This window comes from Phlebotomus papatasi, chromosome 1 (genome assembly GCF_024763615.1).
Source record: "Phlebotomus papatasi isolate M1 chromosome 1, Ppap_2.1, whole genome shotgun sequence".
NCBI lineage: Eukaryota > Metazoa > Arthropoda > Insecta > Diptera > Psychodidae > Phlebotomus > Phlebotomus papatasi.
Window position 1 is genome coordinate 90,407,605 of NC_077222.1, and position 14,562 is coordinate 90,422,166.

Genomic DNA, 14,562 nt, shown 5'->3' on the forward strand with positions numbered 1-14,562 from the left:
TTGAAATTAAATACGATTGATTTAATGTATAATTAAATTATGTATAATTGGATTTATATCCTGTGTCAAATTTCAAGAATTAGTCTCACAAATTACGATTAACTGAGTTAAAATTATTACAATCTTAATCCCCACGACTAATTCTCAATTGTTGCATTGACAAAAAATATATTTCATTGCGTAAAAGTAAAATTGTACAAAGGTCAAATGTGTCGCACTAAATTTAAAATATAATTTTCATAAGGTCGAAAAAGTATTAAATTTCAACTAATAATTTGCAATATGTATTTACTTCTAAGATTAATTTAGAAAAGGGAAAATATCGGTTAGAAATAAAAACGACATCTTTCAAAGAAAGAATGTTACAGAATGAGCTATGTTTTGGTAAAAAAAAAATATTTAGTGGTGGTTATGGCACATCTTTCAGGTCAGGAAAATTTCATGAAGTCGAAATTCACATCCTTTTCTCCCTTAGACGTTTTGTCTATGTGTATCTCACTTTTTTGCATTCTTCTTCTTCCTTTAAACGTCGTAATAAATTTAATTTAGTTCAATCCAATTTTAAGAGCCTAAAAAAATTAAAGGAATATGAAAAAACGATTGAGAAAGAAAGGGATGTGAATTTTGATTTTATGAAAATTTCCTGATCTAAAAGATGTGCCACAGAGATATAAAAATCACTTTTCGGCAATCGTAAATCAATTTTGGTAAGTAAGTAAAAATGGCGGTGACCAGTAAATATTCAAATTTGGTCAGTAAAAAAATAAAATTGATGTTTGGTAAATATATAGTATTAGGTGAGATTCTTAACAATCTCACCTACTATAATCCTAATATTTTGTTTTCCTCAGTACCATCTTGGATGATAATTTATAAATTATATTATTTTTTTGCAATTTTATGTATTTGCTAACTGTGTGTTTTTTTTTTGGGAAAAATTGAATTTCGTACTAATCAAAATCTTTTTTTGTTGACCAAAATTGTATTTTTTACTTCTAAATTCCATTTTTTTACTGATCAAAATTGAATTCTTTATGCCTCCGGCACACCTTTTAGATCGGTAAAATTTCATGTGATTAAAAATTGCATTTTTATCAAAATATTTGTATCAGTTTATTCCACTCTTTGGGGCTCAAAATTGGACTGAACTAAATCTAATTTGGTGTGATATTCAAAAGAAGAAGAAGGGTGTGAAAATTAGGATAAACATATGCGAAACTTTCAGATCCCTTTGAATTTTGGATTTATGAAAATTTCCTGATCTAGAAGGTATGCCGGAACCATTACTGAATAAGAACTATTTTTACTGACAAAAATTGAATTTTAATAGCTTTGGCACATCTTTTAGATCAAGAAAATTCCATAAAGTCAAAATTCATATCCATTTCTTTCTTAAAAGTTTTACATTTGCCTGTCCTACTTTTTCGCATTTTTGTTTTTCCTTTGAACATCACACCAAATTAAATTTAGTTGTTTTTTTTATTTCAAAGTACTGGCAGAGACTTATGTAAATTTTTTGAGAAAGAAAGGAACGCGGATTTTGATTTCAAGAAATCAAAATTCGTACTAAAATTGCAATTCAATTGACGAAATTGAATATTTTACTGACACAAATTTCTATTCTACTGACAATTATTGAATTTTTTACTGAATAAGATCGAATTTATATTAACCAATTTTGTTATTTTACTGACGAAAAGAATTCTTTTTGCCTCCAGCACACCTTTTCGATCAGGAAAATTTCATAAAGTCTAAATCCACGTCCCTTTCTTTCTTAAAAGCTTTGCATACGTCTATTATACTCTTTCGTCCTTTTCTTCTTCTCTTGAACATGACACCAAATTAAATTTAGTTCAGTCTAATTTTGAGATCGAAAGAGCGGGGCAGAGTTTTGCAAATCTTTTGAGAGAGATAGGGACGCGAATTTTGATTTCATGAAATTATACCGAACTAAAAGGTGTGGCGGAGCCATTACTGAATAAAATCGAATTTTTACTGACAAATATTTTTTTTACTCAATAAGTTCGATCTTTTCCTGGCCCTTTTTTACAGATGATCTTTAATTGGTTTCAAATGCTATTCTACTGCTCAAAATTAAACTTGTTACTGAATGAAATCGTTTTTTTACTCACCAAAATGAAATACTTAACTGAATAAGATCGACTATTACTAAATACTTTACTGAATAAGATCGACTATTACTAACAATAATTTAATTTATTAATGAATAAAATCTATCTTCTACTGACTAAAATTGTAATTCTACTGACAAAATTGAACAGTCTTCTGATACAAATTGCTATTCTAGTTGTCTATTCTAGTCTTTCTCACTCTACTTCTTCTTCGTCTTCTTTTGAGCTTCAAAACAAATTCAATTTAGATTTGAGTGCAATAGAGCGAAATAGACATACATGTACTATACGTGTGAAAAGGAAAGGGATATGAATTTTGATTTCATGAAGTTTACCTGATCTAAAAGATATTCTGGAGGTGAAGTACAGTAAATAATTATCAAGATATAGAATTAAATTCTTCCTTGAATTCTTATCTATTTTTTGTTCACTTTTCTTGAAGATTTCAAGTTTAAAAAAATCATCACATTCCTTTAATCGTTTCTCATATTTCAGAGATGTTATCAAGTCTTTCGCCTTATTTATGTTTTTTTATGTGACTTTTTTCCATTTAAAATAAAAATTGATAAACTTCTTTGTCACAGTAGCTAAAGAGCAGAGAATACATAATCCATGAATAAAGAAATAAAGCTCATTGTAAATAACTGCAAGCCTGGTGAGCTTACAGGATTTAGACGTTAAGCTTATCTATGCTTTTTGTGATTTCTGATTCTATTTTTAGATATTTTCTGTGTGATTCTCGCTCAATTGTTTAATTATTTGATGATTAGATACGTTCAGTAATTTCGATTTTGTCTGTATAATTGTATCAGTAATAAATCCATTAAATCTAATGATTGTAAATTAAATGAACAAATTGCTTAGCAACAATTTATCTTGAGAGCAAAATGTCTAAACTGGATTTGAAATTGAATGGAATTCCCATGAAGAATCTCGTTACACCTTTTTGAGGGTATATACATTTAGTCAGTCTTTATATCGGTGCTGGAGCCCGGATGAGAGAAGGGTGGAGGGTTAAGTAATGATTTCCGCGAATGTAATCATGCTGATGTATGAGAGAGTGCCGCCTTGAGGAAGATTTATGTGTGAACCCATCCTCTTTGCTTTCTCTCTTGCAGATATTGGGCTGTGACTGACATAGATTATGCCCATCAGCGAACAGCCCGAAGGATTGGAGTGATGATTCTGGTGGTATGGACACTGTCATTTTTGGTGTCAGTAGCCCCATTGCTGGGGTGGAAGGATCCCGAATGGGGCAATAGGCTCAACGTTGAATACAAGTGCATGGTATCGCAGGATGTTGGATATCAGATATTTGCAACGGCTTCCAGCTTCTATCTACCCCTCCTGGTGATACTCGTCCTGTATTGGCGCATTTTTCAGACGGCACGCAAACGAATCCGACGGCGACAACAGGTGAATTTATACTACTATCGCTTAGTTAGACGAAAAACACCGGGCCACAAGAAAAAGCGTAGAAGTGAGATGAAGAGAGAGAAAACACGTCAGGTACTTTATGTTGTGACGCACTACACTAAATTATTTTGGATAATTAACCTTCCCTCCGTGCTTTTCTCGCCTGAGAAAAGAAAATACCTCAATGTCTTACCTTTTCTTCATACCTGAGCTATAAAACATTGTGCTCTTTCTTCGGCGAACTCTGTGTCATGACTCCGATTTTTCCCTTAATTTTCCTGCTATGCTTTCTCTAATATCAACCCACTTTTACCCCTATTTAAGCCATGATTCTTTCATCATTCACAGCTATTGAAATTTTGAAAATTTTATGCTTTGTTCAAAATTTCCATTCTGACTAATACCAGAAAGATTTCGCAAAATTATAGTGTTATTGATCCTGATTCTTCTATTTGGTAAAGAGGTTATTGTGAAAATTGTGGTTATGATACGCCTAACCTAAAATGTTTTCAATGCATAATTTAAACGGAAGAAATACTTTAAGTTTTTTTTCTTCAATTTGGCAACCTCTAAGACAAATTAATACTATTCATTTACTTTTATACCGATATCAAGCGTTTCATTGCATTTAATTCTTGCTTCATAATATTTTCTTAGGTTAACATTTTTTTTAACTTTGTGATTTTTACACAAATATTAACCAAAATGTCGCGAGAACGATAATTTCTTCATTCAATTTATTTAAATAATTTGAATGCCATATTTTCCATCGTTTTATCATGTTTTTAGGTTAAGTGAAAGATATTTTGAATAAATTCGGTCTGATGGGGTATAGCAGATAGTGGACGGAATAAAGACCCCTTTTCATTTTTTTCAAGTCTACGAAGCACTTTTTTTTAATATTCTTTGTTTGTTTTGATAGAAAGTTTGTTTTTTAGAATATTTTAGCATGAGCAAAGAGCTTTCGGACCAATAAAAAAGTAAATCCGAAAAAAGTAATCCGACCGATTAAATCTAATGAAATCATGTTGGAAATTTCAAAATCTTCAAAAAAAATCCAAATTTAAGCAAATCGGTTGAAATTTACGCCCTCCAAAGTGGTTAAACTTTGATTTTCGAAAATTCGATATTGAAATAGTTTTCGAATATAGGTGTCCTAGGACGAAATATTCGCCTTGACTATCTCGAAAACATATTCGAAAATGAAAGAAATAATAGAAACCGTTTTCGAAATAAACCAGAAGACATGATTTTGGAAGGGTAGGAGGGGGTGGGGAAGAAAAACAAACTTTCCTAGATAATTTTGGCTCATGGAGGGGGGGGGGGGGTTGCCGAAAACCGCAAAGTATCAATCAAGATTTCTTGGAAAATTATCACTTAAGATTGGAAAACATAGGCAAGTGATCCATTAAATTTTAACAAAGCAATAAAATTGATTACAATTTTAAATTTCGAGATCATCGGGAACTGAATTAAACTTTAGGTTTGAAGCCGGCCTAAAGGTACAACATTTAAGGTATATTTTTTGAAAATTTCATTAAAAAATCTTAAAAATTCAGCCGTTGGGATCTGATTTTCGGAGACCTCTTTCAAAAAACATACTTTTCGGTGAACAAGATTTCTTTGAGTATATTAATCTAACTTATCAAAAACTAAATACTTCCTTTTAGCTGATGAGTTAAACTCGTACTTGAACGGTAGAATTTTTTTCTACCTCGATCAAAACTTATTTTGCAAAACAAAACATGGTGTAAAATACGCAAAAATTCATTTTTTTTGTATAAAATTCTGCCACAAATCCAAATTTTATTTTAAAAAAGAAATGTAGCGTTCAAGTACGAGTTTAACTCATCATTTAATAGGAAATATTTAGTTTTTTGATGTCAGATGAATATACCCTAAGAAATCTTATCCACTCAGAAGTTTTTTTCCAAAACCGCCTCCAAAAATTAGGTCCTAACGGCTGAATTTTTAAAATTTTGAAATGAATGATTAAATTTTTAATGGTTGAGAGCTCTAATTAATTTTTTTGTAATGTTTAAAAAATGATAAAGGGAAAACATGCTGTTTTTCAGTCTGCGTTACCCACGTAACCCCTTAAAAGAAGTGCTAGGACGTGAATGAAAAAAAATGTTTCAGTATTTTTAAAATTGAATTTTCGTTGCTAAAACATTTTTTTGACAACAAAAAACTATATTTTTGTGAAAAAATACTGGCTCCATACTTTAAGTTTAATGTGATAAATATTAACATTTGCTTGTCAAAAATGCAATTGGTTTTGACATGGGGTAACATTAGCTTTGAAAAATACGACCGGTTTTAGTGTAAATTTTTTCCTGTTTTCGTACACATTTCACGAGATATCTCCAAAAGTACGTAGGTTGTCAATTTGAGGTTTTCGGTTGCTTATTCAGTATTACATTAGCTTTTATTTTGTATTTGTAGTTTTTTCTAATTCGTTTTACAATAATAGAAAACAGCTAACAAACACAAAAGTTTTTTCGGCACGCTAGAAACACATGGTAAACATAGGAAACGTCATGCCCCTGGGTTTTGATAAGATCGCAATTTATTAGAAATATAGTCATTCGAGGAGAGTTGGAACAGTGGGAGAGATGGACCACTTCGCCTCCTGCCTACACCCTATGCACGATCTCCACCTCATTTGGTCTATTTGTGCCCTTCAACATTCTAATGAAAACCCCCAAGTTACAGCTTTCTACCTATAAAATTGTACGAGAAAATTGAAATTGAATTTTTTGGATGTCTGAAAAATGGCCAAAAAACTTAATAGTTAGTTAACTTAATAGTTTTGGCAACACTTCCAATGTGAATTTTGGTCAATGTTCTTCAAAATCTTTTCAAGTAAATCTTAGAAATTATTTTCCCTAAATTTCTGGTAAGACTGACTTGATACACTCAGCAAAATTGCCATCGAAGTATATGAGCCACATATTCCACAAAATAAATCATTTATAATGAAAAAATAAAATAAACTCCAATAAATTCAATGAAATAGTGTTCATGTCTAAAATCACTTCCCTCCTATTCTAAATTAATAAAATAAACTATAAATATTTTGCTAAAATTAGGGGTGTTCCATCTCACCGGCACTTTTTTTGAATACCTCAAAATGCAACTTTTTTAAATCCTATTTTTCGAAGTGACTATTTTCATCTAGGCTTTTCTAATATTGATATCTTAAATTTAGAGTATTCAAATGATAAACCAGTGAGATTCGTCTTGGTCTCGCATTCAAAACGTATCCGCAATATTGAATATAAAAAAGGTGTTCCATCTCTCCTCGAATGACTATACATGTCAAAAGTGAGCCGAGACACATACACAAGCTCGTTGTCTGTGCTATAATAAATAATTTTATTTATTCTCTATAAGTTTTTACTGTAAATAAATTATTAAAAATGTTATAGCAGTTTGCAAAGTGATTCGTTTTCAAAATGGGAAGGTTAAAAATACTCTTAGCATTCATACTTTATCCTTGTATCTTTATGACTATTTGGTGTGTGTCTTGACTAACAGTATTTGTTCTTGGTTTTCACGATTAGTATGTTCCAACCTTGATCTTTATACTAGAAAATCGTCACAAAAACATACACAGAAACACGATAAAAACCTTTTGCTTCTCGATGTTTTGGTTTAGAAAAATTTTGAGATTTTGATGCTTTAACGCAATCGCCTGGCTTTGATGGTGTGTGTCTCGATTAATTGTGAATTTGAATCCTGTAATGAAATCTTTCTTTGCTATACAGTATTAATCTTTGAAGTTTTAGCTGACAAACTAAATTGGTGAGAGAAAGAATCATAGCTATTGTAACCCAAATTGGTCTTATCACTTTTATCTTCTACTCTGAACTCCTTGTACAGTCTAACATTTTGTTATTCAATACAACATCTTCTCCATATAGTTCTCCCTTAATCTTCCCAGGCAATTCTTTTGAATCTTGCCACTTTTTTATTTAGTTTTTCCCCTACAACGTTTAATTTGAAATTGCATGCCTTGAGTGCGTCTTTTAAAACCCCTTGCAAGACAAAAAAAAACCAAAGGGAGAAAACTTAAACCCCCTGGAAAATAATGAGTCTGAGAAAATTTCCAGGAAATTACTACAAAACACTAATTAACTCCCTCGATTGTGCATTAAAGTCGAATGAAGAGTAGCGAAAGCCAAAAGAGCGAAGCAGAAGTTGGGCATTTTTGAGAGACAGCACCGGGAAATGGGAGTTTGAGGAAATTAATGTGGGTGGTTTATAGCCACAAAGCGCTCTGGAGGAAGGAGGTCAGAGGCCTGTGATTTAGTGATTTTGGGCGCTAAAACGGGCCACAAAGAAAATTGTTGTAAAAAAAATCCCTTTAGATGAGGGTTAAATTGAAGCGAAGCTAAAATTACAAGCATGGCATTAATTCATTTTTTCCGGTGATGTTTGGTTGTGTAAATATTCAAGTATATTTGCACAGCTAATAGTAATAAATATTGCGTGGGAGGGGACATAGATAAAAGTGTTGGTATTTGCAGAGGAAATGAAACTGCAAAAATACCAAAAAAAAAATTTTTTTTTACTAAGAGCTTTTGATTAGGCATCTCCCTCGATATTTTTGTTAATCAAAGTACGCAAATATTTAATTATTTCCGAAAGTCTCTCCTTAATTAATGAATAGGTTTGTTATGCTAAAATATATTCATGTAATTTTTATATTGCACATATTATTGGGAAAGCTTTTTCTTTCTTTCTATACAATAATATTCGTTATCGTAAGTTTTCTCTCGCAAACTTCAGGCTTCGAAATGAGCGAGTTTCGATAAGGATTCTATTTTTCCTAACTCGCAGAAAGTTTTTGAAGAGAGAAAAATGAATTTTCTTACTGATTTGAACATGGTGAAACTGTAATAATTCTTGAAGATATTTTCCACAAACTTTCAGAATGGTTGGGTGAAAAATAATTGAATAATTTAATCATTTATATAAAGAAGTAAAGTTAAGCGAGATATTGAACAATTTGTGAAAGCATGCTCTTGTGTTGAAGCACGTTTTGGAAAAATGTTCTGGCACAAGAGCTTGAAGATGTAGCCAAAAGTCTTGTAAGAAGGAATGGATAAGACTTATAAGCAAAATACTCAAACTCTAGGATTAGATGATAAATCTTTAAGTTAAGACTTTTAACTTGATTTGCCAAAATAATTTTAGAGATTCAAGACTCGTACCTGAAGTGGCATATCATCTAATCCCAGACTTCAAGTACTTCGCAAGGTCTTACGCAGTTCTTTTTTAATAGCATTGAGCTATATGTTCTGTCTACCGTAGAAAAGTTGCAAGGGTATAAGTCGCTGTTAGAGTGAACCAAGAGCGGCGATGGGCAAAATAGTGCTCAAGTCGAAGTAAGAATCAGCAGATTGGCTCAATTTTTGGAAGAAATAGACAGATTTGCACCCAAGTGAACCATGAGCGGTACAATTAGTCCCTTGAAAAGTTCTAATGTTTCCTGAAATGTTATTAACTTTTAAAAAATCTTAAGAAAATTAAAACTTAAAAATTTTTAAGATTAAAATTAACTTGTAACCGGTTGTGACTTATCGGAGAATCAAAGACCTTTCAATAAATCCAGTTTTGTTTTTTAAACTGGCGTAGCAAATTCCTATATGAACGCAGGTCATCAATGTCCTTTCCGGAAGCGTCAGTGAAAAGGTATCAATTCAGAGTGAAACTGATCAGTTTTCCAGAGCTTTCGGCATACTGCAAAATTCTATTTTATTTGCGACCGTTCGAGATTTTAGCTCAAAGGAAATTTTCATCCATTCCTGATTTTTCCGTTTTGGCGATTTTGACCAATTTGAAATTTGGACCTACAGTAGAACCCCGCTATAGTCCATCGCTCTATAGTCCACAATTTATCGACTGTTGATTTCAAAACACTGATTTTAAGTTAGGTTATGTTTTTTAGTAGGCGACATGCAATGTTGTCATAATTATTTTAATATTTTTGGCAAACTTTATTGAGTAGTTGTGATAATTGTGATCCATAAATAAAGAGAGCAAGGACAAGTATCATAATCGCAAAGAAAGTGAAGCCGTGGAGCAATTTCAATACCAAAAGTCGTTGGTAATTTTAAAAAATGACATGGACTATAGTGCGACCCAAGTGTCAAATCTGGAACCAAATATGGCCTATAGCGAGGCTCTACTGTATTTGGAATTTTTGCTCTTTAGAATTTTAACCTATTCGATTTTTTGGCTCTTCGGGATTTTAATCATTTCAAGATTTTGAATCATTAGCAATTTTGGTTCTTCGGTTTTTCGATCTATCTAGGATTTTGGCTCTTCGGGATTTTGACGCACTTCAAATTTTTAACCGGTTTTCGATTTTGGCTTAACGAGATTTTAACACGTTTATGATTTCTGACATTTCTGATTTTATGGGATGTCAATCTATTCGAGATTTGGACTTTTCCATGTTTCAATCCATTCACGATTTTGGTTCTTCTGGATTTTGCCTATTTCGAGATACTGATTTACTTCCGATTTTGATGCTTTCAAACTTGTAATCATTCGGGCTTTTGTACCATTTACGATTTTGACTCTTTTAGGATTTCGACGTATTCAGAATTTTGGTTCTTCGGAACACATACACATTTGAGATCTTGGATTTCATGGACTTCATCCCTTTTGCGTTTTTAGTTCTTTTGACCTATTCGGGATTTTGACTTTCGGGATTGCAATGCACTTGCTATTTTGGATCTTTGGGATTTTGATTCACTTGCAATTTTGGTGCTTTTGGATTTCGACCCAATTGGGCTTTTGACCAGTTTTCGATTTTGACTCCTTGGGATTTCGATCAAATTCGGCTTTTGACCCATTTTCGATTTTGGTTCTTTGGTATTTTGGGCCCATTCGGGGTTTAGATCCATTTACTATTTTGGCTCTTTTAGGATTTCGACTTATTAACAATTTTGGCTCTTCGGAATTTAAACCCATTTTCGATTTTGTCTCTTCTGAATTTTAATCCATTTGGAATTGTGTCTCTTCAGGCTTTTGATTCATTTGCAATTTCGGTTCTCTGGAAATTCGACTCATACGGACTTTTGACCTATTTACGATCTTGGTTCATTTAGGATGTCGATGTGTTCAGATGTTTGGCGATTTTGAATCTTCTGGATTTCGACTCAGTTTTGATTTTAGTTCTTTTGGAATTTCAACCTATACTGGATTTTGATTTTTCGGAATTTCATCAACCCATTTGGGGTTTTCGCTCTTCGTGATTTGTTTCATTTGAGATTTTGTATCTTTGGAATATCGACCCATTCGGGCTTTTGAAGTATTTACGATTTTGATTTTTTTAGGATTTCGACATATTTATAATTTTAGCTCTTCTGGATTTTAACCTATTTACGATTTTGAATTTTGAATCATCTGACCCAGTCGAAATTTTGGCTCCTTGGATTTTTGACAAATGCGATTTTGGTTCTTTGGGATTTAGGCCCATTCGGGCTCCCATTTACGATCTTGGCTCTTTTTTAAATTTTCACTTATTTGGAGTTTTGACTCTTCTGAATTTAAAGACCTTTACGATTTTGGATCTCCTGGATTTTAAATCTAATGTGATTTTAGCCCTTTCTGAGATTTCGTCTTATTATGGATTTTAGCTCTTCGGGATTTCATCAACCCATTTGAGATTTTATCTCTTCTGGAATTTAATGCATTCGGAATTTTATCTCTTTGAGATTTTGATCATTTAAGATTTTGTCTCATTTGCGATTTTGGATCTTTAGGATTTCGACCCATTTGGGATTTTAATCAATTTACAATTTTGGCTATTTGAGTTTTCGGACTTTAATTCTTTCCTTTAAATTATTTTCTAAGATTCTGGTAAAATGAAAAATTCTATTAAAGGCCTTTGATAAAGCTTTTAAGAAAATTTTACTCAGAAATAAAATTATTTAATTAGGATATCTTAAAAGAATAATTTTAATTAGCAATTAAATTTGAAAAGTTGTACTTGTCCTATTTTTACTGATTTTAAATGTCAGGATTATTCATCCAAGTTTGTAGACTAAGTATAGGATGTCATTGGGATTGGGTATTGAGCTCTTTATGCCAAATTTAATCCCTTATCCTAATTCTATTGATTCATTCATCAGAGTTTTTGCAGTAATTCCCGACTAACAAGAACGGAAAGATTCCAGTGGTTATCCTAACCTCAGTCTTTATATTTAGAAACCTCATGCAAAATGAGTTGGAAAATTTCATTGATTTTTAGGAAGATTCCTGCACAATTCACTCCCAAAATAACTCAGAACATTGTTTACTAAATAATCATTGTCTGGATGTTTTTCAAAAACTGCTTCACAACATTTATTAATTACTTTTTAATTTATTTACCGTGCTATTTTGTTCGGAAAATTACCGTGAAATACTACATATAATTGATGGTCATTGACCGGAAGTATCTGAAAGATTTATTCACAGTGAATTGGTAGAATTTCGAGGGGAAAGCCATTAGGGTAGCAAAAAATAAAGGTGGACTTGTAGGTGGATTTCGTAAGCGAGAAAGAAAAACAAACCACGTGCGAGGTTATTTCCCGATGGAGTTTCTTCTGTGCAACTTAAAGTTCACATCTGGTATTTAAGGTAGTTCGCGGTGGTTTCATTTTCTACCTACAATATGATAAATAAAGGGATGTTTTGAGGTGGAGAGAGTTAGGAAAAATAGGGAAAGTTTGTGTTGTCACATTGATAATTCATTGGTTGGGAAAATGAACTAACATTAATACTAAATATATATGGCTTTGCCTGCCACATGACAGAATATCCTCACGAATTTTCCAGACCACTTTCAAGTGTCTCGTGGCTCTGTTATCTCTATACCAAACCATCCAAAAACACGGAGAAAAGACAGGTCAGAACCAAGTCTAGTCTAGTCACATGAAATACTTTTTATGGAAGCTTTCCAGTCATATAAAATGATAAAGAGGATATTTCTAGAAACAAGTAGAATATTCAGTGCCCATAAATTAGTAAAAAAAATTTGAAAAGTCTTATACAGTACTGGGTGATACACAATAGGAATTATGTTTATCTGTCAATCAATTGAGAGAACTCTTCCTTCAGAATGAAATTCAATAAAGAGTAACTAGACACTAGGTGGATAGCCTAATCCCTTTTTTCTGCACGTACGGCACGTACAGTAGATGCAGGTGTCTTTGACCTTCGGGAGTAATTCCCCTCTTGCTGTTTGTAAGTCTTTCTTTAATTCTAGCTCTTTATAATGACCTTCACCGATCCTCTTTACCCTACCTGATCGTTGACGACCATCCTTAAGTACTAGAATTAAAGAAGGGCTTACGAACAGCAGGGGGCAAGGTCACCCGCATCTACGGTAATACGGATTTCACACCTAAGGCTTAGCCATAAGGCTTAACTGCTCTAATTTTTTATCAATTACGATTTTTTGGAAAAATTAACTTAGGATTGAATTATTATTATTAATCGTGTCGAGGCCTAAGATCAAGTTTGTCTTTCCCAAAAATGGGCCACGTCAATGGGAAGCGGACTTGCCGACATCAAATTCCCTGTTCCGCATGAAGCAGGGGACAACGGACAAACACAGAAGTGGGGGGTGGTTTGGATCACCCCACAGTCACAAAGGATGTCACATTCGGAGAATTCCCATCGCTCTAGGACTGGATTATTAAAGATAAATGACCTAGAAGCAAAAAATTGCTCGTTATTTAGAACTTTGAGATCTTCGAGAACTGGGCTAAACCTCTAGTCTGAAAACCGCTTAAGTAACGTATAACCTGACTTCTTTTCTTTTTAAACAACACGGTCCTCATCAGATAAACGAAGCAAGATACCCTGTAACGATTTAATACCCGGTTTACCTTAACATCATACTTCGGACCTTCATAAAATTTGACCATTTTCCTGAGAACTTTATTACGTTGCACGTAGATGACAACAAAGTTTAGAATATCAATATTCTATATAGAGCTAATCTGAACAGGGTACTCTCCCATGTCTGGTCACGCCTTTGTGAGCATCCCATGTAGTCACGAAGTAGTTCACGTGAATCGTCGTTGCGTAATGCGGTAATTATCAAATTTTGTTGAAGAAACCGACTGCCCGTTAACCGTTAACCGTTGTTATTGGAATCACTACCAATATTTTTTCCCAAAACCACTAGCGCCACTTACACGGGCTTCAGATCTAAGACTTAGCCAAATGACTTAACTGATCTAATTTCTTATCAATTACGATTTTTTTGGAAAAATTTAACTTAAGATTGGATTATTAAGGACATATGACCAATTGGGCTCTCAAAAAGCATTAAAATTGCTCGCAATTTAAGATTTTGAGATATTCGGGAACTGGGCTAAACCTCTAGTCTGAAGCCAGCCCTACGGAAGAAAACTATCGTTAGGTGGTGCTATCGACTGTTCTTATTTTTCTATTTATGATCTTTTAGTCGTAAAGTTCGACGAGACTGAATAAAAATTGATAAATTATACGATTTTCACAGATTTTTTTGTAAGTCTTATTAAGCTCAACTAAGTTATAAAATTATAAAGGGAAAATGGGAACTTAAGGTGCCACAGGTGGCGACTATCTTACAACTAATACGAACATACGAAGTAAACTGTCCTCTGTGACTGATGTTCACCAAATAAAATACGGGCGTTGAACAAAAGCTCCTATATCATAACTAACTCGCCTAGGGAAGGCTCATCCCTAGGACGTTTGGATGTTTCATAGGAATAAAAGATTAGGAATTATGGGTTCAGACGATGACTGGGTAAACAATTGTCAAATACGCCATATGCGCTTAAAGTTTTTAAACAAATTTCTTTTATATGAATACTCTTTTACCTCGTGAATGTTAAAAAATGTACACTTAAAATTAAAAACTAATAACCCAGTTATATGGGTCAGGCGCCTAAAGTCGATTTAATGGTTTCAGGATTGAACATTTGTCTGAAGATTCAGGGGTTCCTTATTTAACAGG

At 32.9% G+C, this 14,562-nt stretch overlaps 1 protein-coding gene across 6 annotated transcripts in view; it reads left to right on the forward strand.

Moving 5' to 3' along the window:
• The window catches only part of LOC129809663 (5-hydroxytryptamine receptor-like), a 161,613-nt gene that overhangs the window by 78,980 nt on the left and 68,071 nt on the right, over nucleotides 1-14,562 (forward strand). For 3 of the 6 annotated variants that reach the window (XM_055859684.1, XM_055859683.1, XM_055859685.1), the window contains one exon: nucleotides 3,251-3,548. In XM_055859684.1, coding sequence (XP_055715659.1) covers nucleotides 3,251-3,548 — 298 coding nt within the window. Of the gene's footprint in view, nucleotides 1-3,250; nucleotides 3,642-14,562 lie in introns of all 6 variants that reach the window. The other 3 variants (XM_055859681.1, XM_055859680.1, XM_055859679.1) reach the window with 1 other exon arrangement.